General features: G+C 42.3%; 1 protein-coding gene across 1 annotated transcript in view; it reads right to left on the bottom strand.

The window, feature by feature from the left end:
• UBE2J1 (ubiquitin conjugating enzyme E2 J1) overlaps positions 1-11101 on the bottom strand; it is a 32873-nt gene extending 21772 nt beyond the window's left edge. The window contains exon 1 of the mRNA XM_063329994.1: positions 10875-11101. Coding sequence (XP_063186064.1) covers positions 10875-10905 — 31 coding nt within the window. The 5' untranslated portion in view covers positions 10906-11101. The remainder of the gene's footprint in view (positions 1-10874) is intronic.
• Between the last annotated feature and the right edge of the window lie 8985 nt (positions 11102-20086).

Genomic DNA, 20086 nt, shown 5'->3' with positions numbered 1-20086 from the left:
CTCCATGTTCAGTTCGAACCATGGACGTCCCTCCCACTGTGTAGTTTTCTAACAACAAAGAAGAAGAAACACTGCCCAAATTCCCTTACAGTGTAAGCATAAAGATACGGTGAAACTGAACTGGAGTTCCTCAATTTACAAAGCCTGGCATCACCAGCTGACTGTCGGCTGCGTAACATGCTCAGACTCCAGGGCTTTACTTGCTTTCATGACGCTGTGAGGGAAGCTACCATAACCTTCCCACAGAGGAATTTTTATTTCAATCTACTGTGAGAAGTTCTTTTCCTCCTTCACACTTCTTGACAGCTATAAACAACAGCTCAAAGTCTGAGAATTTGACTTCTTACAACCCAAAAAGCAAACTGACTATGTGGAAATTTGCTGCTGCCAGTTGTCCCAATTCTGCTGCTGCCAGGGGGAGGCGTCAGTTAAACACCCTGCAGAGCCCATGAGGTCACACGTCACAGGCAGCAGCGTCCAGGCTCCACTGGAAAACAGTTTGCCTCTTTCATCTGCATTAAGGCTTACCAGTTCATTAGTGAGGAATAATAAGAAAACCAGCCTAGACCAGAAAACGCTTCAGACTCAGAACTGCTTCACAGCCAACAAGCCTGGATACTTGGCTTCAGAAGAGTGGCACGCACCAAGATGAGTTAATACAGAAGGGAACTCCCCATGAAGCAAAAGGGTAACCATGAGAAAACTGAGAATGGACATAACGAAGCCTAACGAAGACAGAATAGTTGTCGACAAGGCAGACAGCTCTGTTACTGAGATCTCCTAGATAAGGGACCAAGAAAGAAAAGAAATACAGTGCCCTTACATCAGCATCAAGTGGAGTTACCCATGTTAACTGAGGGAAAGCTATTAGAGCAAAATAAAAGTATTTTAAGACTGTTCTACAAAAGTCTACTGAGACTGAGCCTACCAGCCTAAAACTGGGCACAGGATTTTTGGCAGTGCAGATTAGCACTTTGGATTTGTCCCAAAAGGAACAACTTTTTGACCACCTTAGCTCCAAGGCTGTTCCCTGGGTGCTGAGTGCCAGCAGCTGGCAGGCAGACACACAGAAACCAAGGGTTTGCACTGAGAAGTAATCGAAACAGCAGCCAGGTGTGGACAACAAGCAGGTGGGCTCCTCTTTCATAGAATTTAAAATGGAAGCAGTTTAAAGCATGTTTTTTTAACATATTTTTGTATTTAATTAACAGTGACAGTGATACTGTATGTATTTTTTCATAGCATTACTTTATTATCAAGAAGTCAGACTACAAATATTTTAAGAAGCCAGCATAAAATACACTGAAAGAACATGAAATACTACTGCACTCCTGGAGCACGAAATACACCAAAATATGTAATTTAGCTTTTGTGCATCATAGAGACAATTTGTTTATAAGAAGTTTGCAGTATTAAGCAACCTAGGATATCTTAAGAAAAAGAAGGACATGTATATGAAGAAAGGCTGAGAGAGTTGGGGCTGTTCAGCCTGGAGAAGAGAAGGCTCTGGGGAGACCTTATAGCGGCCTTCCAGTACTTAAAGGGGGACTATAAGAAAGATGGAGAAAGACTTTACCAAGGCCTCCAGTGACAGGACATGGGGCAATGGTTTTAAACTGAAAGAGGATAGGTTTAGATCAGACATAAAAAAGAAATTTTTCACTATGAGGGTGGTGAGGCACTGGAACAGGTTGCCCAGAGAAGCTGTGGATGCCCCATCCCTGGAAGTGTTCAAGGCCAGGCTGGATGGGGCTTTGAGCAGCCTGGTCTAGTGGGAGGTGTCCCTGCCCATGGCAGGGGGTTGGAACTAGATGATCTTTGAAGGTCCCTTCCAACCAAAACCATTCTGTGGTTCTATTTCCACATTGCTGAAAAATGCCAACTGACAGGCTGCACAGAACAGCCTAGAACAATAAAGGTTCATTCTAAGAATGTATGATCTAGTGAAGAAAGCATTAAATTATTTCTTCTTTAAACACACCTGCAGCATTCGTGAACACAGTCCCTCCTTTGACTACTGAAAACTGCAATGGAAGAAACAAACGTAATTCACGAAGTCTGCCTGCAACAAGTACAGGACATTCTTATCCAAACTTCATTAAGAAGAATTTTGATTCAAAATATGGTATTTCAACCCACTTAAAAATCACACTGAGTCATCTGAGTAAATGTCTGGCAATGGCAATTCTGAAAAATGAGAACCGTTTGTGCCCATTCAAAATAAAGAATTGCAAACTGTCAAGAAAGTCAAAACGTATCACTAATTTGGCCCAAAAAAAAAAAAAAATCAAATCAAGACACTCAACTTGCTGAAAACAGGCTTTAGAGAAAAAATAATCAAGGTATTTTTTAACATGGCATGACTGTCAGCATGAAAAATCACCATGCTTTCACAGGTACACTTGGCAACAATTTATCATAATGTTCATTGACGTTAAATACTGAGGAAATCAAGTTTCTGGGCTAACTCTAGAGAGCACAGGAGAGTTACCGCTCTGGCAGGAGGGGTGGAAGCTCTCCACTGCTCTGGGGAGGAAAGAGCGGGTGCTGTGGGCCAGCGGCTCTGCCTGACAATCTGCCTCCTGTATTACGCCCAACTTAACCAAATTTTCCTGAAAAGCAAAATGTGGACATTAAAAATCTGAGAATCAAATTTAAAGCCACCAGCTTGCTGTAGGATTGAGTGGTGGCGGAATAACACGATTAATGAGCAAAATTTGTGTAACGCATGCATGTATAATCTGTAGATTTATTTCTGTCAAAAACTATCTCCTGATCAAATCCTACTTCTTATTAACATTTACTTTAATCTCTCCTGAAATTTCTGTTCAACGTAACTGCTTCTCTTGGATATATCTTGAGGTCACATTCAAGTACTCCTGCTACCATGCCCAATTAGGCAAGTCTGCGCCTTGTGTCCGTGGAAACCCTTCTGTACACAGGAACGCAAGAAAACAGTCTCCATAAATGTTAAAATTACTGCTTGAATAGAGGATGGGATTTGAATATCGGTAGTGTTCTCTTAGTAAAATATTATGCCTTATTTTTAAAAAATCTGTTATTGTGAAAATAAAAATAGTCTAAAAATAAAGCAATTCTATTTAGCCTTACAGAGCTTTGTTTTGTTAGTAGTCTTCTGTATTTAGTAAGAAAAGGTTTCAGTTCATTTTTACAATATCAGTGAACAGCACATGCGCCAATCACATGAGCCGACAAAGGTTAAATTAACGTAAACATAACACGCAATATTGCAACAGGATTTATTTCAGCATGACAAAGTTGCATACCTTTTGCTCACTGGAAGTTCAGAAAACCTGATACAAGTTCCAACTCCCACCAACAACCCAGACACCATTACAAGCTTCCTGAAGATCTGCCACAACTTGTCTACAAAAGGCACTGGCACTCAGGTACAAGAGCTCAACAGGAGAAACAGACCCGGGTGAGGGAAGTGGTAGAGGTGAGGTGGGTGACACTAATCAAACCCAAGTTCAGAAGCACGGGGAGGGTGGTCTCAGTTCAGCAAGGCTCAGCCCCTACTACTTCATCACCTGAAGAGACAGCATGTTGCACACACAAAGATGACTGCAAGATCATCAGTGAAACAAACACATATTTAAGTAATACGGGTTGCGCGTGACAGTATCTTCTTCAAATGGATAGCAACCATTTCATTCTGCCCATTTTCGGTTCTCTTGTTTGAAAAAGAAAGTACGTAATGAACAAATAAATAAAGGAACCTGAAACAGCTGGCATAAAGCTACAGACCTCTTCATCTTTCAAGTTGACTTATCTGATCTGGAAAAAAAGGAATAAAACAATCTGACAGCTTTTACTGCTTGAGCAAATGCTTTCTACCTTTTTTTTTTTTAATGGCTTCTATCTTTTTTTTTTTTTCTTCATTTTAAATAAGATTTAGAGGTCTACTCAGGAGAAATACAGAAAAAGTAGTAATTTTTTCCCATGGTTCTCCTGACCAAGACAGTATAAGGATGCAATTTCCTTATCGAATGCAGGTTTTCCAATGAATTAGTAAAACTCTTATAAAGTTTCTCTGGGATTAAAGGTTTTATAACTACTCAGCCCACTTAAGCTATTAGTAAAATACAAGTAATTCTTTGTAACATGTTTGTCTATTAATGATGCTACTATCTACATTTAGGAAAAAAAATACACAATAATACTAGAAAAATAAAAAAATTGAAACCACACAATCAATTTGAGACAAGCATCAAGGCCCTTCAATTAGATGATGGGTATGTTCTGGACGACATTTTGGGGAAAGTCTTTTTAAGTCCAGCTAGCTTTGGTTTTTCCCCCTCTGCTCAATACCCAACTGCTGAGCCAACAGTGCCTGGCCCATGGCTGGTGTAGCCACCAAGTGACTTCAGGGCTCCCAGTGCCCAGTGTCACCTGCTAAACGACCACTACCACCAGTCCCCGCAGCAGTCCAAGGCACCTGGGAAACCATTCATCCAAACTGCCTGTCTTAGCACTCAAAAGAAAATCCTGCCTACTAAAGGTAATTTTAAATTCCATGTAAGGGGAAAAATAACACGGAATCACAGTCAGTAGTACAACTGCACAAAGACTGGATCACACAATTAAAAAAAAAGTCAGGATTAAATTTATGTGCAAAGTACACAGAATTTCTCATAAGACAATAACACTCGATGAGCTTTGATGTTTTAAGTCAAAGAAATCACTTTAAATGATGTGGTCATTAAAGCATGCAAGAAAACATATTCAAAGCAAAGGGCACAGCAGACTGGAGAGTTATGAAATACTTTTACTTCAGCTCTTTGATATGCCGAACGATATTTTTTTAAGTAGTGTTGTAATAGCTAGAGAATGGTTTATTAAATCTATGCGTACAGAGACTCTAACAGGTTCACAGCGACCTGCACAGTGTCACTAGCTAATTGTGTGCCACATACTCACTGTGAATGTGATTTTCATTGACAGCTTAGAACCTGTGAATGGTACGTGATCATTAGCAAATAAAAAACAATAGAAGGGGGGCTTGAGACAAAAGTACCCTGAAATATAATCATAGAATTGTTAGGATTGGAAGGGACCTTAAAGATCATCTAGTTCCAACCCCCCTGCCGCAGGCAGGGACATATAATATAAATTCTAATGTAAATATATATAAATTATATATAAATAAATTACTATCCTTTTGCAGAATAGTGTCAAATGGTATCTACTCTAGAAATAAACCCACACTACCACACTTTCAAGTGAGTTCCATATTACTAATGCTATTCTTCTCTACCTCTGCATTTCTTGTGTTTATTCACTTTGCCCCCACCTTTCTTAACCCTTCTGAGTTCATGCCTGTCTTTAAATACATTTTTGAGTTCCTGTATATATTTTTGTATGTCATTTCACAAAAACATGACTATATTTTCATAAAAATCTGCACAGCAGTTTATAGTCACTTAATTTCGAATCAAGACCACATTTCCAGTTTCATTAGGACTGAGATACCCTATCTTTCTTCATTTAGGAAAAAAACCCAAAAAAACAAGCAACATACATCCCAGTCACATCCATCCAAATTGAAATCCCTGGAAGACACATGAAACTTCCAGTTGGGCATATCTTTAAACCACCGATGAGGAGAACATACTATATATTCTGTTTCTTTAAAGCTCTTTTACAAAGCTTTCCCTACTGCCTCTGTCTATGATGGGACAGTGGACTACACAAATCTTTGTTCTAAAACTCAGCAACAGAAGTATGTAGAAACAGGCATACTTGCAACAGACCATGCAAAGATTTCCATATTTTTTAGTCTTCTGGAACTAGAAAGCCAGCAGCGGAAGCAATCCGTAATGGTAATGATCCTTCCCGTACCACCGGCAACCACCTTATCAAACCTACATCCTGCAGTGCTAGAGGAATGGGCAAAATGAAGAAGAGTTAAAACTTCAGTCTCAGGTGAACAGCATCACCATTTTAAAGTAAACTCTACCCAAATGTACTCCAGTTTCAACATTATTCTAAACATCATTATCTGCAGAACACTATTTCTCCATACTTGAGAAATCACACTTCTCTGCCTAAATAAAAAAAATTGAGACAATGAAGTTGCTCATCATTCACTGCTTCTGTAATATTCTCCACTAGTCAAGTTCCCATTTTATGCTGATTTCATGTAACAAGACAAAACAACTCTTATTACAAAAAGGAAATCTGCAATTGCAGAACTGCCCCAGACAGTTGTTACAGTCATAGGGTCCAAAGTGACTTTATTTTAAAATTCAGTTTGATGGTTCCTTTGACTTCTGCTACAATAACAAATGGAAATACTGTTTGCCAAGAGACAGGCCAGCTGCTTTACAGCCTTGGGGGTCTCAGATACATCCTTTCCCAAAAACCACAAGCTGCCCAAACAGCTGCTCTATGTCTTCACAGCCTCATGTATATTCTTTAGCAAGACCCACGAGCCTTCTGTACTCATACAAAGTATTGAAACCCCTCTCCCCCCCCCAAAAAAAAGAGAGAATACTCTTAATTAGTCTGCTCTCTCTTTCCTCTCACCCTTAGAAGCAACAGACCTTTAGTCCTCATTTGTCTCAGAGCAGCAGGAAGTACAGGCCTCTTTCTGTAGTTACAATTCAAAACAACTGTTCAGCCAACACAAAAGGAGATAAAACTTATCAAGTGTAAGGTGCTTGTTGAAAACACTAAGATCAATGTCTTCAGCTTTAATCAATTTTTAACATCCATTCAACTTTTTATTTGTAAAAAATTGTATCTGTATTTCATACACGGAAGGTACCAAGAAGCACAGTACCTACTGGCTATTTTATATTAACTGTTTTTTATTAGCAAAGAACTGATGCATGCTTGTTGGCAAGGAATACTTGTTAACTTGTAAAAAGTATGCAGCGGAAAGAGGAGTACAGTTTGTAGGAAAAGCAGTATACATATTGAAGATGACAGCTAAGAGGATCACAGTCTCAGCATGTTACGTTCCCTGGGCGTCTAAGATCCAAAAGCACCGTCCCTGGGCAGCAAATGCAGGACACGCTCCACGCCTCCCTCCATGTGCTCTCCCCAGTCCTCCAGTGCCCTCGCTAGTCAAATTCCAGATGAGGTCGGCTGAAAACAAACCAGAAAACCCTCCCAAAAGAAAATAAAAAAGCACTGTTGTTTGTGGACTCCATGTGAGTCACTGTAAGTAGCTCTTCATAATTCTTCAAGTGTGCTAATACCCGCTCAGAGGACTGGTAACAACATCCTACATGAAAGAGGGAGACTGTCACTACAAAAACAGTGACTAAAAGATTTGGTGTCTGATCTTGCAGCAGGCTGTGGGTCACAGCTCTTGGGAAAAAAAGCAGAGATTAGTGCAAGTAGCTGTCTTACAAATTTCATAAAATAGGGATGTTCCTGAAGCATCAAGAGGATGAAGTCTGTGCTTTAGTCAGCTGAGCTTTAATATTGATGGGAGAGGTTTATCAGCCATATGGTAGCAGGCTGATATACATTGACTAATCCATTTTGAAATCCTAAAACAGAAAATAGCTTGCCCTTTTACAAATACCAAAACCAGGCATAAAAATATGAAGCAACAGCTTAAAAGGCTTTGCCTTATTGAGGCAATACAAAGAAGCCTGAAGTGTGGAGTGTGAAATTTCTTCCCTTCAAAATTAATGGTCTTTTGGGGAAGAAATAAAAAACAAACAAACAAACGTGTTCATAGATGGTGTGAGGAGGCAGCTTCAGGTGAGTTCCCCGACACCTCCCTGCCCTTATAGAGGGTAAGTGACAGGGGCCAGCAGCAACTTAGCACACCACCCTCACCAACCTCCTATCTGTCGCAGCCTCGACGTGTACCTATGGTAAACCAAGAGCTGCCAGAGCACCAGCTGCAGTGCCTCTCATCGACAGAGACACAGCGCGCAGTGGAACAATTTGCTTCATGTTTTGGAGAGTTACTGTCTTTTAGATACATTGAGATGAACTAACATTAGCTGAAGAAACTGGAATAAGGAAGAACGATGAATATATTGACTAGCAGCAATTAGCAGCAGGACAAAGCTGTGTAGCAACATTGCTCTTTATGTGGTCTATATGAAAGCACACAAAAAAGAAAGGCACTAGAGAGCCCAGCTGATCCTCCTTGATCAATCTGGTCTAGCACACCTACTCATAGAAGAGGGATCCACGTAGCCATGTATCACCATAGATGAACTGCAGCTCCTGTCATAGATCTACAGCAGATTTTAGCTTAAAAGCAAGATCAATAAAAGCACAGGTTTCTTTTAATGAAATTTTCCTACCTTAAATGTGTTTTCCTTTATGATATTCCTGATATAGCCTACTATAATCATTAAAATAACTTATACTAAAACTATAAGTGGTATTTGCTCTCTTTAAAACTACTGAGCAGACAGAAATCACCATCTGCAACCGGAGTTTGCTCAAGTCCCAAAACAAATTTCAACAGAAGCCTCTTGTGCAGGTACAAAACTATTATTTTCTTCACTCAGTCTCAAGATAGCACATTCCAAATCCCTAAAGCTGACCAGGACCTAAAGGTTAGCAGATGGATTTTTCCTCTATTCAAGTCAGAACAAGGAGAGCAACAGGCACGAGGACAGGTACTAGTTCTAAAGCCTTAGAGAGCTCAGTTACCAAAACAATCCCATCAGTCCACAGATGACACAATTATTTAAAACAGGAAATATGGTGGATTTGCTTTTATGTATTTCGGTGCATTGACATTAATTAAACCCACCTTAATATTAAAACACTCTACACTTCCATCTTAAGCCTTCAGTTGAATGGCAAGTGTAAGACACCATCATTAAACTGCACGTGTAGCCATAACAAGATGGGAATTTGTAAAACACACACAAAAATATTGAATCATTACATATGCTTATCTACCTGATTAGCAAGAAAAGTGCCAGACTAATAGCAATGGCTATACGTAACTGCAGTTAACTCATTTTCATGGACAACCACTGCTGAAGAAACAATATTTTAAATCAATTTTGGTATTTATTCAATACCTTTTTGCCCATCTTTTTTAATTAAAGATTTCACTTTAATTTTCAATTAAGTTACTATTGAAATAAGCGTTCTAAATAATATTAGAGATTTTAAAAAGTTATTTAAATCATTTATAGAATTTCAGCATCCACATGGAAAGAAATAATTTAATACATTAATATGCTATAGAGCATGTTTAATTTGGGGAATCAATATTGACCCATTGTATGAGTCATTCATCTTTGCCAAGAAGGTTCATTTTGCCACGGAACAGCACAGGTACCGAAAATCAATTCCAGTAAAGATAATTTTCTCATGAAAACAAGGGGAACTAGTAACAACACAGGGGAAGAACATTTTTAAATTAAACCACAAATATTTGCCCTCTCCACCCAGATCCCAGGAGCGCATCATACAGCACACCACCACTATTTCCAATGACGTGGCAAACCATAACTAGTGACCATGTTCATGTGGCCTTGTAAATTCACATATGCAACATATCCAGCATGTCTCCCCCCCCAAAAAAAACCCAAAAAAACCAAAAAAACAAAAAACAAACCAAAACAACAAAAAAGACCCAAACCACACAATCCTCCTTCCTGGTATTTTAAACTATAACAAGTAATTGTGATCCTTCTTATCTTTCAGTTATGCAACTTGGGTGTGAGGGCAAGGGACATAATTTAGCAATAGACACATCATCCATGAGGGATGTTTTGTAAATAAGCCTGTCATTCACCTTTGTAAGGCACAAGTCATCATAATGTTAAGTTTCTCCCCAGCTCCCACGCTGGTTATCGGACAGTATGATTAAAGAATAAAGCCACTATTCATCATAATAACATGAGGCTGATAATACCTAGTACCCAAAAATGGATTTAGGGGAAAGCAGGGGCAGGACAGTGACCGGCACACAAACCCAAGTAGCCCTTACAAGCTGTGGAAGAAGTTTTGCTACAGCATCGATGGGCCTCCGTCTGCGCGTGCAGCTCCCAGGAGATGAAGCCTCCAGGCCGATGAGGGGCCGCAGCACAAACGCAGACGGACAGGAGAGACCCAACCTGACCTCAGTTTCCCTCCCTAGGGAGCAAAACCTTCCCTTCTAGCGCCGTTCCTCAAGACATCTCACACATCTCTTGAGGCATCCCTCTAACTTCAAGGGTTCAAAAGAAAATCTAGCGGGCATGCGTGTTAACGCAGAATCCCATGAAAACCGCACACACATGCCTGTAAATACAGCATGTACAGTGACACTTCTGTAGAACAAACTTATACCACACAGACTACACTATCATTGGCAATTTGTCCCCTCACATGCACCTTCTTGGAAAGGAGGCAATACCCAGGGGAACAGGGCACAGCCACCAGATGGTCAGTAACGCTTCCACGAACCAGCAAAAACGCGTGGGCGCACACACCCCCTCCCCAGGTAGCCAGGCTGATCTGAACCGAATTACAGCTCGGAGGGCGTTTTCAACGTTGGAGAGCTTAAGGGACCCAGCCGGCCTCCGCCTGAACGCCGACACCTCCCCGTCCCGCAGCTGACGCGCACCCGCGGGCACCGCCGCGGCCCAGGGCCCCCATCCATCCTTCCCTCCCTCCCCTCCTTCCTCCCCACCGCGGCCTGGCCGTGGCCGCTGCACCTGCCCCACCGCGCCCCGGCAGGCGACTGCCGGCCCCGGCAGCGGCCCCCGAACACCCCGCGAACGGCGGCAGCCCCAGGGCGGGCACACCGCGCCTCAGGCAGCGCCCTGGGCAGCCCGCAAGGCACCCCCCGCCCGGCCCCGCCACCCCCCGCCCGCTCGCGGCCTGCGGGCGAGACCGACGGCCGCCTCCCCGGGGCCTGCCAGGCCGCCTACCCGGGCTCTTGAGGTTGTAGCGGGCCTCCATGGCAGCGGGCACCGCTGGCTCGCTCGCTCGCTCCCTCCCTCCGCGACGAAGTCCGGCAGCGGGGGCCGGGGCAGGGGGCGGAGGAGGAGAAGGCGGAGGAGGAAGGCCGGGCCCTGCCTAGCCCAGCCCGCCTCGCCTCGGGAAACTCCCCTGACGTGGCAGCGGCGGCCCCGCCGTGACCGCGGAGGGAGGCACCTGCCGCGCCGTCTCCCCGCCCCGCGGCCTGGCCCCTCGGCGGGGCCCGCCCAGGCCGGGGCCCGGAGCAGGCCGCGAAGCCGGGGGCGGCCGGGCTGGGACACGGCGGGCCACGTCGAGGGGCGAAAATTCAGGACTCTTCTCGGCTGTCTGCAGAAGAAGTCAGTTTCCATCGGCCATGGGTGACGCTGGGGCCCCGCGGCAGAGCCGCCGCTGCGGGCGCAGCAGGCGGGCCGGGACGCCATGCTGCAAGCAGCAGGCCGTAGTTCTGCCCGGTAGCTGCGATAGTGAAAATGCCTCCCCCCTCCATCCCCCCGCGTCCCCGCCCGGCCTCTGCCTTGGACCGCAGAGGTGACGGGGTGAGGTGCCTCAAGACCTCACAGCACAAGGAGGTTGATTTGAAAACTGGGGGATTAGAAAAGGGGCCTGTCCAGGACCCTGCGGACCCACCAACACCCCAACCAAAAGACTTAACTGTGCTGGCAGCCTTAGTAGCATCTTGTTTGTTGCTTTTCAGGATCACGAAAGGCTGAAATGGTGTTGTACGCCAAGGACTATTAGTTCAGGCAAGAATCGTTAGCGAGAGCTTGACTTGATGGGCAGATCCCCCTCGTCCATCCTGCAGTGCCAGAGGAATTGTTTGCCTGTCCGACTTTGGTTTCTCTGCTGCCTAGTTATAGCCACAGTAGGAGATAGCACTTTTTATAGCTACAGAAATACATAACAAATTAAAATGGTCATTTTCACAGCAGTCTCAGTTTCCCTTTAATTCAGTACAAGCTGTAAATAAGAAACATGTCTGAGCTTCTATGTGCTTGTCATCCCCAGCATAAGCTTGAAACTCTTGGCTCTAGCTCATGAATTGTCCTTAATTTCATCTACCTTGCGTTTATATTTTTCCTAATCATCTTGAAAAAAATTTTTTTTTTCATGTTTTGATGTCTTCGTTCTCTTTTCCTCTTTCCTGCTTTGATTGAACAGCAATAGAAAGCAGTTGTAAACAAAAACATCTGAGTAGGTGTATTTTTTCCTCAGAATTGCAAAACCAGGTGTTACTCTTCCCTTTCCCGTTCTGTTGCACAGTGATGTTGTGGTAACAGCAATAAATAAATAAAGCAACTCCAATTTACTCCACCTTATCAAGTAGCTGAATTTTCGAAGGGACAAAGTGATCTTCCTTTTTACAGGACAAAGCACTACGAATAATGTAAAGCATAAATAAGGTATATAGCAGAAGGGAAGGGATGGCGGCAGACCCTGGGGTTGCCTCTTACACCAAAAGCACCCCACAGGGTACATTTAATGGCCAAAATCTCTTGATGACATCTCAGCATTTCTGGCTAACAACAGCTGATCTCAAGATGGTGAGCTGCAGGCACTGGGTGTCAGGTTTACAAACTGTTTTGGTTGTTCTTAGGAAGTATGTCACATCTTTCCTCGTGGGCCGGAGCCAACTTGCTGTGCAGTGGGAGAAGGGCTCTGGGACCATCTGTGACTAAATCTCGCCCTTCCCCGAAGTGGAAGAGCAGTATTTTGCTTTTGGAAATCTGGATTTCCATGTAAAAAGTTCTGGGATCTATTTTGATAGAAGATAATTTTAAAAGTTGTATTATAATGTGGCATGAATTGAGAAATGATAATTATGAACTTGTTAAGAGTAATGTGGAGTTCAGCTTTCCCTCCTGGGCGCTGGCCTTTGACCCTGCATGCACTTGCAATGTCTTTTTATATAGTTCAAGGAGGAAGCACCTGCAGTTAACATGAAACTTGGGGTTTTAGCTAAAAAAAGAAATACACAGTCACTGTAACTACATGACAGCTAAGCACTATTGAGAATAAGCTGAATAAACTTAAATTTTAAGTAACAGAAATTTCCCAATGGGACGTATACATTCTCCCCCTTTAAGCAAGCTACATTGTGGCCTGGCTGTGTGCTGGGGTCATCGCCACATGAAATTGTGCAGAGATAGAAGCACGACACCACTTTCATTTTCATCCGTATTATTAGTTAAAAATCAGAGCTGCATGAGGTCAATGCTGCCAGATGAAACCACCAATTCCTGTGAAAGTAGTCAGCGTAGGGCTAGAAATCTGGGGATTAATTCCCAGACCCACATGTCAGCTGCTGCTTGGGGCAGATGAGGAGCAGGCACTGCAGAGCTCCTGCACAGTCAGTGTTGCCAGTCCCGAGCAGCAGCATCCCTCCTCTTCCTGCCTCCGGTCAAAAATGCCCTTTGGATTTGTGTTTTCGTCTGCCTTTGGTTTAGACTTTTGCACGGAGAAGCCATTTTGTGCTTGAACTGGTGGGGTTTTTTAAACCAAACACTGAATATAGCAACAAAATTGCAGTCAAATCCTACATGCTGGCAGCACTTCTTGTAGCTTGTGTATCCTGTCATATGATCTAACTTGGTGAAAAAATAAACATGGTCAGCTGAAGCATATAGAAACTGAAAGTTTGCCTGGACGCTGCTGCAACAAAGATTTCGTCATTTAATAACAGTGAATCCTTGCAGAAAGATTTTGCACTTCACCAAGCTGGTTGCAGACATCAAGAATCATCAGTTTTGAAAATATTAAAAACTGTGTGGCTTTAGTAAATGTTTTACATTGAAATAAACATTCAGCTTGACCCCCCAAAAAATCACTAATAATTTCTAATTATTTTTTTTTATTTCTAGTTTCCGAGAAGATGGTTTTGCCCGTGTTTCTATGTACTTTTCTGCAGTTGGGATATACTGATTTTTTTTTTTCTTTTGGAAGAGAACAGAGACTGATACAGCCACCTAGCTTCTGAGCAACGGAGCATTTAGGCCCCCCTCTATGCTAAAAATACTACAATATTAATGACAATCATAAGGTCTGATAAAAATGCATATTAAAAAATTAATGTCAATCAAAAGATTTGATGAAAAGCATAATTATTCAATTGCAGTCATATCTACAGTGAAAGAAAGGCCAAATCAGAGGGGCAGAATTCCCTGGGCAACTGCAGGTTACGGATGTACATTTCTGAGCTGATTACCAGAGGCTCGCTTTATAGCTAACGAAGAGAAACAGGAGCTTTTACAGCAGAGTTCATCTTGCCTGGAATAAATGTTAGCTGTAGATCCAACAAATCATGTTTTAAAAGTTCCTGGATTTCTCCATTAGCTGCAAAGGGTGATTAGGCTGTCATCTGTGTTCTGGATCATCCTAGTTAGGAATTCTCATATGTATGTATAGCTGTATCTGATATATATAGAATCATAGAATCATATAGCTCTCTGTATCTGATACAAACGTATCATGCGTTTCCCCTCAGTTTAAAAGAATGACAAACATTTCAGTCGATAGAGCCTCTTATTTTTAGCAGTTAAGACTCTTGATGAACTGACTTTAAAAGGTCTAAGAGGGGAGCTCAGCAGGTAGGAATGGGAATCAGAGTTCAGCATGCGGAGTTGGGAGAATGGACACCAAGAAGCCTCCAGCAGAAGCCCCTAAAGAGGGAGTTCCTCCTGAAACCTCCCCTTTCTCTTGGAGGCAGGACACATGCGTGACACAGGGGTTCAGTTTTTGCACTGATGCATCAGTGTATATTCTTGCAGACCTCAGGGTATTAAGCTAGGAAGTGTGACATTGAACTATTATTTATTTCTCTGTGCAGGTCATGCAATTGTGTGAGGTAAGGTACATTTCAACAGTGTGTACTATACGTTAATAACTTTACGTGATTACCTAAAGTCAGCTCAGAGTGGGGTGTGTATGCTTTGTAGGCTGTCTCATAAACTCAGCTACAAAACATTTCTTCTGGAGAAGGTTTGAGATCACGAAAGCTTATGACAATACAATAGTTCTTTGTACAAAGCATTCACACCCTGCTTTCACCAATTCACAAAATGTAGAGCGGTTTGCTTCATTTATAATGCTACCCTTTCAATAGACAGTTGGCTGCAGAATTAAACTCTAATGGAATTAAGGAATCTAATATTAATATGCCTATATTATCAGTGGGAACAGATATGACTCACTTGGAAGAGAAATCATTATTGTGCTCTTTGGTGACTAATACAGTCTCAGCTTTTATAATCCTTTATGTGAATTCAGACCTGGTAAATCTGGATTCAACAAGTGCACCTCCTCCTCACCAATGAAAACAAGCACGGCATTGTGTAACCAATGCCCTGTAGCAATTGCACAGATGCTCGGTGCTTTCTCAGGAAAGTGATTACTGTCTTTTCTTCAAGCTTAGTTCTAAAGCAACCCATCTCACAAAATGGGCGGCTTTGCCAGCTGACTTTTAATTAGCATTATCTCAGAACTGGAAGAAAGAGAGTGAAGGAAGAAGTTACCAGTCTGCTGTAACTGCCCAAGCAAGCAAGTGCCTGATGTGGACCACTGGTGCAGAGTTTGTGGAACATCTTGCAGTAGTCCACACTATGTGAAGTCAAAATAAAGGTACATATTTTTCACCTCTTTCTTCCCTCTCTGAAGAACGGGAAGAGTCACACCAGTCACTTGACTCACACCCCTCTGGCATCATCGTTTTAATAGTTCAGATGGTTTCCTGTTCAGAAGAAACATGCAAAGGCACAAGTCAAAGCTGAAGCTGCTGTCTGAGTGACAGCTGTTTGTGTCTCTGGACTTTGCTTATCTAGTAACTCTATAGCAACTACGGGTAATGGCATCAGTTTTCTCTGGTGCATATTCTTTACCATCCAAATTGCAGAGCGCTAGATAGTTGGAGAGTAGTTGTGAACCATTCCGATTAAAAATTATTTTGCTCCTGTGCTACTCTTTCGCAAGAAAATGCCAGGCATAGCCTTGACTCATGCAGCCAGTTTTTCATGTTCCTCCCGCTTCAGGCCCCAGAATTTCTTTTTGTCACTTTTTCCATATGTGAGTTGCTCCCCATGTCCCTTCACTTTAACGTACTCCCATAAGCTTCCTTCTAGGAAGGGAGACTCTGTCTTCACAATTACACAGCAGCTAGAGGGAGAGCAGTCAGGATTACATCTGCCAGATTGCCATCAAGCAGTGTTTCCACCCCATCCATTCCAAAAATGTTACTCAGGACTCTAATGTGAACTTGCGTGTACCTGCTTATGTACAGCTGCTCGCGCACAGCTCCTGCTGACTCAGCAATGGCAATAAAGGATTTATGAGCAGGCTCTTAATTTAAAGCTCCTCAAAAAAGTGTTTTACAATCAGTATAAGGATGATTAAAGCTTACTGTGTCATTAACCAAGATACATTGAGTTATCGGTCATCTCTGCAAGCTCCCTGCAGATATCTGGGACAGCCAGGAGTTTCTCAGATGGTTAGTGGAAATCTAGGGCTTGATTCAATTGCACACCCGTAAGCATCTGATGCCATATGAGGTATCCTAAGGTATGGCAGACAGCCATATGGAGCAGAAAGGTATGATATGGGATACCGGTGCCTAGAGCACCTCCAATGATGTGAGGGACCCATGCGGGCAACTGGACTAAACCCCTAATGACAACAGTCAAGAGAGCTCAGAGCATGGCTCTGCTGACCAAACAGGTCTACCCTCTGGCAAATTGCATTGCTTTCCAGGCTCCAGCTGACCATATTAACCCGCTCTCCACTGCTAGCAAGACACCTTCCTCTACAGGTTCAGCTGCTTGGGCTCCAGAGCCCAGCCCCGGTAGGGCCCAGCCCCATCGCCTTGGTTGAGCACCCTCAGAGGATTGCTGCACCCTGAGAAAGAGCTGCACAGGAAAGCCAGACAAGATAAGGCAGAACCAGAGATGGAGGTAGGGTTGTGGAGATGAGGTCCAGAAGAAAAACACCGATATGAAAAGGTATAAAATGCTGGAAGGCAAAGGTGGAGAGTCAGAAACTGGTGACACTGGCCGGTGAAGACTCATCACGTGTCTTGCCAGGGGGAGGTGAGCAAGTTAATGCTTAGTCTAGTAGGTTGCTAGTCACAGCCACCTGTATTAAATCAATAAATTATTACTTTGCACTTTTAAATTGTGTGTATCTGCTTGCAGGGTTTTTTTGCAGATGGTGGAAGGTGTCTTGCAAAGTGACTCACGAGGGATGCAGATTGGCAAGGGATGCAGGCTGCAGAGGAATTTTGTTATTCTGAAAGAGGAATAACAAAAGCTGAAAACAATTGTGCAGTCTGGTGTTGTCGTAACTATTCAAATTAGAGATTTAGAGCTTGGATTTCATGGGGACTATTAATGGTAGCAATGTAACGAGGGGAAAGAAGAAGGGAATGAATTTCTCCCATCATGAGGAACTTTTAAGGATACACTCAGTTCATGGGAGAGGGCACACTGAGAAAAGCAGGAAAGGCATTTATAATCTGTCAAGAGAACACTAAATTTAAAGCCAATGCTCAAGTTTCTGCATAACAGGCTTTATGAATTGCAGAACTTGGAATGACAACTGCTGCTTTATAGATAGAAAATGTGGAATTGAAATATGAAATGAAATTGCTGAAGGAACATGAGTGGAAACGGTGCTGAGCAAGGAGAACAGGAGTGGTGGGAGTGAGGCGATTCATGTGCCTCTGCTGCAGAGCTTGCCTTCAGCACTTAGGATGTGAGACCAGACAGCGTGATGAATGGCATATTGGCAGCCAAAAGAAGTTCGTGCAGCTGTGGAGTATTGAAAGAAAAGCAATTTGTGGATCAGACCATTTGGCTCACCAGAGGATGATTCAGTCTTTGAAAAGAGCACTGCGGAACAGCAGAGTATGCTTCCACCTCTCAGTGCAGGGTTTAGAGATAAAGATGTTGGCCCCCAGGACCTTTTGATTTGGCTCTGCACACCCTGGTTCTCTTCTGCTTTGCAAAAGGAGTTGAAACAGATTACATTTCCCACAGCTCAGATGGCTCTGGTTGTTACCAAAGTAGTCTCCAGAACTGATATGGATGTGCAGAAACAACAGGGGAAAGTTCAAACAGCAGCTGATTTAACCTCAGAACAAGTAGGAATTGTATCACAGGTGTCAGGTCCCTTGAATGATACCACTGCCAAGTGGATGGTGGGGCTTCTAGAAACCCCAGGGGTGCTGGTTAAAGTTTTTAACTTTATTGCTAGGACATCCACCACTCCATCCGGTCAGGCAGTCTTTTAATTACGAGGACCAAGAACATAAAGCTGCAGTGATGAATGGATTGGTACTGGCTGCGCAGACACCCACCTGACATAGAAACACCTACATGCATCAAGAGTTCATCTGGGTCAGAAACTCACAGTGCCGATGGGAAAGTGCGTTAGGACTATACCTGGTTTATGCTATTTGTACCAGCACTATCCTTTAAGTTCAGCAGAGTCCAGAATGGCTTTTAGTTCACACTGAGTGGGGATTAAAACCTATATAAAAGGTAAATCCTGCTATAATAGCAAAAGCGGCTGTGATACTGTCCTGTAAGTCACTGCTGGGGCACCACTGCGTGGGCCCTTGAGGACCATATGGTGCACCTGAGCTCGCCCAGACCACCTCAGCATGGTTCGACATACACGTGTGCATATTGTTAGGATAAGCCCATTGTCTTTCTTGGCTTGCATGTTGTAAAAGAAGGCAGCTTGGAATACACTATGAAATGTTCTGGCCTACACACCAGGCCACTCTGTATTTTTTTTTTTTTCTCTCTCACATTTACACTCATTGATGAGGTGTTTAATCCCAAGTCTTCTCAATTTAGGCCGTGTTTGGTTGTTGGATGGTTGTGTTTTTTTTAAAGAGGACATCAGTGGTTTTTTTTCTCTACCTTTTGGTACTCAGCAATTCTGAAATAAATAATCCTTCCTTCTTATAGCAGCTCCTCATATTATTAAGGAAAATATCTAGTAGAGTATCTCCTCTGACTACCCTCCTGAATATCTTTTGCCTTATCAAAAATATGTTCAGTCCAAGAGGTGTTGTGACAGACTGCTGCATTAGATCATTTTTTTTCTTCCCCTGGATGTACTTATCTATATGAATCTTTTATTTTAAAATATGTTCTGGAGATGATTAAGAAATGTTCAAAATCTGACTGCCAGCATAATCTGTGACGTGAATATGAATAGGTATTTTATGGTGTGCATACATACCAAGATTACATAAACGTCGTATCGTTTTAAGGATGTTATAGTAGCATGTAATGGATTTTACACAATTTAGATATTTTTGTACTTAATATTCAGTAGCTTTTTACTCAAGACCTTGCCTGTAGCTCATAATGCTTATAAGCCAAAGAGAATAGGCTGGCAGGAACCAAGAAGACTGGGTACCCGACCTGCTTACAACAAAACATCTGTACAGAGATAGCAAAATGAGAAAGGTAACACAGGAGGTATCAGGGAGAAAACAAATGAAAAGAAACAGTCTGTTAGAGTCTTTTTTAAACGTAGCCGTTTGAAGATATATGTATGAGCTAATGTGGAAATATTAATACAGTAGGAAATCAAGTGGGATGTCAACCATATGCCACCGTATCAGAGGAGCCCAAAAGAATTTCCCAACCGAACTTATTTCTCAGTTTCCACACAGCTGAAATGGGGGAAGTTGATGTGTTTGTCTGTAATTGAGTAAATTCAATTTCGGCTATCTATAAATATTTAGAATCTGAACAAGAAATTTTAAAATAAAAACTAGAATTTCAATAAAATTTAAAAGAAAAAGAGATTTGAAATTATATTTTCTTTAAAAAAAACCAACAACCTTGCATGCCTCACTCAGTGCTCAATCACTTCAGCTAGAACATGAAAACCTGAGGTACTAATTAGCAAATTACTCAAAATTGAAACACGCAAGTCATCACCTAAACTGAAAATACTGAAGTTAAATAGTAAAACTAATGTGTTTTTAACATTCTTTCAATTTCATAATTAAACACATTTGAAACATAAATAATCTGATAAAAATTATGCTTACTCTGATAATATCCAATTAGAAATTTTATACATTAGCTAAAGTCACCTTCACTGAATTATGTAATATAATCTATGCCAAATTCTGGAGTGGACTATAAAAGCTAAT

The sequence above is a fragment of the Chroicocephalus ridibundus genome, chromosome 3 (assembly GCF_963924245.1).
Source record: "Chroicocephalus ridibundus chromosome 3, bChrRid1.1, whole genome shotgun sequence".
NCBI classification, from domain to species: Eukaryota; Metazoa; Chordata; class Aves; order Charadriiformes; family Laridae; genus Chroicocephalus; species Chroicocephalus ridibundus.
The sequence above is the reverse complement of the archived record's forward strand: the minus strand, read 5'-3'. Positions and strand labels throughout refer to the sequence as shown.